This window comes from Sphaerodactylus townsendi, linkage group LG09, assembly GCF_021028975.2.
Source record: "Sphaerodactylus townsendi isolate TG3544 linkage group LG09, MPM_Stown_v2.3, whole genome shotgun sequence".
Taxonomy (NCBI): domain Eukaryota; kingdom Metazoa; phylum Chordata; class Lepidosauria; order Squamata; family Sphaerodactylidae; genus Sphaerodactylus; species Sphaerodactylus townsendi.
The window spans coordinates 41,017,828-41,023,827 of NC_059433.1; the positions used below are offsets into that span (position 1 = coordinate 41,017,828).

At 38.1% G+C, this 6,000-nt stretch overlaps 1 protein-coding gene across 1 annotated transcript in view; it reads left to right on the forward strand.

The window, feature by feature from the left end:
* Positions 1-5,131, forward strand: part of PIEZO2 (piezo type mechanosensitive ion channel component 2) — a 337,873-nt gene extending 332,742 nt beyond the window's left edge. The window contains exon 50 of the mRNA XM_048508534.1: positions 213-5,131. Within this exon, the coding sequence (XP_048364491.1) occupies positions 213-465 (253 nt within the window). The 3' untranslated portion in view covers positions 466-5,131. The remainder of the gene's footprint in view (positions 1-212) is intronic.
* The last annotated feature ends 869 nt before the right edge of the window (positions 5,132-6,000 follow it).

Genomic DNA, 6,000 nt, shown 5'->3' on the forward strand with positions numbered 1-6,000 from the left:
AGTTTGTTAAGCCATCACTTGACAAAACATCACTGTATTTTCCACGCCATTCAGGGTACTACTATTCCAGATCTATTGATCTTTGGAATATAGGAAAATATTCCTTTCTTAAATTTTAAATTCTTGCTTTCCTTGAAGTACCCAGATTTCATTATTTCATGATTGTACTTGAAATTACTTTTGATTTTTAAAAATCCTTTCTTATTTTGCAGTATTATGGGTTTATATGCCTCTGTTGTCCTGGTGATAGGAAAATTTGTCCGTGAGTTCTTTAGTGGAATTTCTCACTCCATAATGTTTGAAGAGCTTCCCAATGTGGATCGTATCCTGAAGTTGTGTACAGATATCTTCTTGGTTCGAGAGACTGGTGAACTGGAGCTGGAGGAAGACCTATATGCAAAATTAATATTCTTGTACCGCTCACCAGAGACTATGATCAAATGGACTAGAGAAAAAACAAACTGATCTCTTTGTGATTGTCCTTGCAAATCAAGATGACTTCGTCTGATTTTCTTTTTTTAAAAGCACAACATTCTCTTAAGAGCTAAGCATTTTATAATTGGGAAGCAATGAATTCTTAGTTCATGGAGCTTATCTGGTTGGTTCCCTCAAAATTCATGCTGCCTTTCAAATCAAAGAAGAGCCCTCTCCCCTAATCTTTGTTTTCAAATCAACTCCTCTAACATCAGAATAATGTTTTTCAGCGTAGTAGACAAAATGGTTGACATCCTTGTCTGGCTACAGTAATACCTTGGGCTTAACTTATCCTCTCCAGAAGGAAGGATATGACATTTGAACTGGTCCTCACTTTTTCTGGAGTGATACATCTTGGATCATGAATTATCTGACTTTTCATCCGTGATGTTCAAGGGATACCAGGTATTGAAGTTGCCTTGTTAAGACATCCAAGACAACAAGACACAGCAGGTGCTGAGGGCATCTGTATTATGCACATTTCTTTTTTTTAAGAAAAGGTTTCTTGTGTTGAATATTGTACAGAGATACCTCCATCAGGAAAAAAAATCAGTGACTATCTTTAACTGCCTTATTTTATTTGAACAATTACAGGAGACATTGAAATATCAATGACTTTACTTAGGAACAAAACTCAAGATTGAACTAATGAATAATTGATTGTGTGATATTCTGCAGGACCATTTTTCCAAAATAATTGCTCTAAAATTGACAGACTTTTAAAAAAAAGGCAGTTGAATTTCATGGGACGCCTTCTGATTTCTTAGAAAGATCTGAAGATTGAATGGAGCAGTCTCTTTCTCTGTCTCCACAGCCTGCTTTCCCCCATTTTGACATTTTAATGCAACGATCTGGCTTGTGTCTAATATTTCTTTCCAGGGTTTCAGGTATACAAAATGTTTACATATTTGAATTCACATTTTTACATTCAAGACGGGTTTTTTAACTTCCCAGTCATGAGAAAAGTGTATATATAATGAGCTCAAATTGCCTTTTCTTAAATTATTACTGTTGGTGACACAGGCTGCTCAGAGTACTCTGTAGCATGAAATTTTACTGTTGCGATGTAGTTTTCATTCCATGATTTAAAAAATGCCGTTTCTTAACAGTACCAAATCACTGAATGGCTAAAGTATGCTAAGGTGTTATACTGTGTAGTTTTGAATCCATAATGACTTCAATAAAGCACATGATGCCAAGTCATTTTAGAAGTATTTTTCCTATGCTTATTTACATTGAATGGAAAATTCTTTGTATAAATTAAATGTTTCAGTTGTGATTGTCAACTTCCACTGAAAAAGCCTTCTTAGCTATTTATTATGTAATGATGTAGTAAAGTCAATAGAATGTCGCTGACACATGGCAGCTGATCAGACCAAGTACAATTACAGACAAAGTTTGATCCAGGATTTTGTTAAAAAGAAAAAACAGAATACAACATAATCAGATGATAACACACCCGCACAATTGATATGCGCCCACACTAACACTGCTGATATCTTTCTATACTGTGAAAAATTAGCACTTTCCGACCGTAGAAGTTACGTACTAATTAACCACTTCAACATATTATAACAGTAACATGTGTTGCAATTGAATCTAATTAAATCAAATTTCTTAACAACCTGGAATTGAGGTAGGATAGTGTTATGCTGAAAGAAGAGAAAGTATTACTAAAAATCTGACTTCTTTGTAATAGCCACTGATTGAATCCTATGCAGAAGCTTAAGTGTATACAAGATGAAATGTCTTGTGTATATTGGGCTGTACATAGAAATGTGACAGATCTACCATTATTACTTGTATTTTAGGACCCTTTGGCACCTCTGTTGACTTGTTTCCCTTCTTGTTCCTTATGTACATCTGGCAGCTAAACGTAACATTCTGTAGATGTGATGAAATAGGCTTCACCAATGACAGTTTATGTTAATAATAAAGTTATGAAGTCTTTACATTTATTTCAGTTTATTTAAAAGTGCCCAAGGCAGGTTTAGAACATGAAGCTCTGTTGTTTTTTCTATGGAAGATGAAAATAAAGACTGGTGAGACAGAGCAAGTAGAGGGATTGGCCAGGAGTGGACTGGGAAGTGAAAACAGCACTGGAGAAAGGCAAGCTGAGTGACTCCCACTGTGTTATAAGCCAGCACTGCAGGGCCATCTGCTCAACAGTGGGCATTAACTCACCCACTGAATCATCCCCCAAACTGAAAGCAGTGCAGGAGAAGATACTTGTGGGGCTGACCCAGACAGCCATGGTTGATGAAGGTCTTGGCCCAGTGACCCTGGTCAAAGTTGTGGGGGGTTGGCTTTTCTTGGCCCTGGTCACCAGTAGCCCACTGAGGGCCAAACTATACATTATGGTGGTCATGAGCTCAACCCACGGCTACCAATTCCATTTTACAAAAGAATTTGACTATTTCAAATACTTCAAGGACCCACTTCTGATCAGGCCAATGGCATACTGGGGCGAGGTGATCTCTCCCCCCCACACACACACACACACCTTTTCAACTGCCAAAACAGTCCATGGTTGTTTTGTACTTGAAAAGGCATGTGGTGAAACAAGATCACCTTGTCCCCCATGCCATAAATCTGATCAGCATTGGGCCCTGCATCTTTTTTTAAACTGTCAATTTCTTCTGTAAAATGGTGTTGGTGGCCACCAATTGAATCATGGCCACTATAACATGTAGTTTGTTACGTAGTTGTCAAATTTTCTTTAAATTAAATGGCCAGTCTGCACCTATACTAGCTTTTGTTAAAGGAGTCCACCTGGATCAGACTAAATGGCCATCTAGTCCAGCATTCCGTATAGGACAATGGCCAGTTACAAGCTTCTGAGAAGCCTCCCAGCAGAACAGAAAAGTAAAGGAATTCACTGCTGCTTGTTCCCAGGTATTGGAGAGTGAATTAGGTTTTGTGGCTAGCAAATGTTGGTAAACCACTCCTCTTTTTAAAGTAAGTGATTGTGACATCTTTTAATGGCAAAATCCTTCATATAATTATACATTCGTTGTCCTTCCCAAATCTGCTACTCTGGGTTGTCTTGTATTTTTGTCTTGTGCAAGAAATTATTTTCATTCATTGTCACCAAACCATACATAATACTATAAGTTTCCTAAAGGCCCCCAGTTGATTTAATCTGTCCTCACAAGGAAGGAGCTTCAAGTTCTTGATTACTTTGGTGGGTTTGTATTGGCGTCACAATCCACAAGGATTGCTAGCAATCCACAAGGTTAATAGAATAGCTTTTACCATTCCACAAGGCGCCACAATCCACAAGGATTGCTATCAACCCACAAGGTTAATAGAATAGCTTTTACCATTGTCAATTATTAGTCTACCATTGTTAAGATGCACTTGCTATCTTTGAGGTTGTTTCCATGGGTGCAGTGACTTCTACCCACAGAAGGCTTAGTCCCAGGGGTTCCCTCTTCTCCAGGAACAGGATTTCAAGAAGAATTTCAGGCTCTCAAAGGAGGGGGGTGGGCTGAGGAAGTTGTATTGTGGGAGTAATATCAGTTCCTTGAGCCCATGGAAATACCTTGGTGGGTAATCCATCACTTCCAAGGAAATACTTTTAAATGAACTGATAGCTAAAACCAGGAGTATCTTACTATTTGGAAACATCATCTGCTGGAGAGCATCACCTTGTGCATGTCCTATGCTCCCCCCCCCCCCAATTCCATTACTGGACATATATTTGGCCCAGTGACTGACACAACTCTTAACTCTGTCTCTTTCTAGTAAAACTTACACTGGACTAACCGTAGCATGACTTGATTTTCACACAATTTAATTCATGAATTAAATCACATTCAAACCCTTGTAGTAAAATTATGCTTTTTGATTCTCCCTTGCACATGCTCGTTGTTTATAAAATGTAACTTTGTTGAATCATATATGTATATTTTTAAAAAGGAAGATTGTGATGAAATTGAACTAAGAATGGGCCTTGATTTGTATCAGGCCAAGTCTTAGGCCCTGTAGAAATTATAAAGTACCCATTAAGGATATATAGAACACCTATCACAACTAAGTAACTGCAGTTTGTCCCTTCTACTGAGGATTAAGCAACATGACTTCCAGAGCAGATGGCATTGCATCTTGATAAGCTTGAACCCAAATGACTTAAAGCATTCAGCACTACCCAAAGAGGGCATTATTATTTTGTGTAGAATAAGAATTTGCAGAGGTTCTGCTTCATGATGAATTTTAGTTCTCCACAGGTTATTGGGAGGAAGAATGGAAAAAGAGCGGGACGTTCTTTGGCTGCCTGCAACCTCTGGTTCTGGGTTGGAGGTGTCCATGTCACCCTGACATTCCCTGTGGGCCCAAGTCTTTACGTGCACAAAGATTGGGCACTTGTTTTTCTGAGCTTAATCAAAAGCAGTTGCTGCAGAGTGGTGGCTTTTTTGTGAGAGAAGGAACAAGTTGGTGTTTCATTTACAGTTGTTGTTGACCCATCCATATGCAATTTCAACTTATTTCCATGTAGATAAAATTGTAAATACATACAAAAGCTACAGCTGTACTACATATGCCAAGCTTGGAAGAGTGTTCAATTTTGTTGTCCCAAGTGGCAGCATGAAAAAGCAGTGGCAATTAAAATATGTTAAGAAACTGATATCGTTTGTATAGTGTAATTATTATAGGACATGGCCTATTTCTTGATTAAAGTTTCTTTTAATATCTTCTGGTGTTCTGTGCTGCAGTAATGATTCTGTGTACTGTTGTAATGAGGATGAACAGATTTTCATATAAGCACGCTTTGAAAAAACTTTGAAAAAGCTTAAAGCTTCCCCATGAAGTTTTCTCAAGGGCTGTAAGGGTCTGTTACTCCAGTCATCAACAAGACTCAAGAAGATTTCAAGAGCTTTATTGGATTTATTTATCATCCCAGGTTCAGATAGCCGAAACTGGGGGTTTGGCTCTCTGACCCCTGGTATATAATTCTACAGTTAGGTTCAACCCATGAATCCCCCCACTCTCGCAATCCCATAATATCAGCATGTGAAAAGACAGTGAGAATAACAGCATTGTTTGGTACAGACAGTTTACTCCTCCAGGAAGGCATCCCCTGATATTGAGTTCACCATGGTGAGTGTAAATTTTTTTATCCTGCCTTATTAAACTCCAAAAAGTTCTAGATTCATTTGTTTTAGCTGCCCTTATTAGGGCTTGCCATTTGTCGTATCTGTCCCTCCTTTTCTTGTGTCTTATTAGGGCTTTATATGCTCTTTTCCTTTCAAATACTTGAGGTTGTTTAATCAAGCCATTTTGGAAGTTGTTAATTGATTTCATAAGGTTTTTCTTTGCTATTATACACTCTTGGTCAAACAAATGTTTGTTATATGATTCTTGTTGCAAGTTGCCTCTGCTATTCTTTGAAAGGAGGGGTTTGAGAGTTTGTACAAGTTCCTCGTACCCACTCAGCATTAGCCCTTTATTAAGCTGTTCTAAGAACTTAGCTTTTGCCAGTCTACCTGTGCCTAAGTTGAACCATTTGGTAAATTGGTGTCCTAT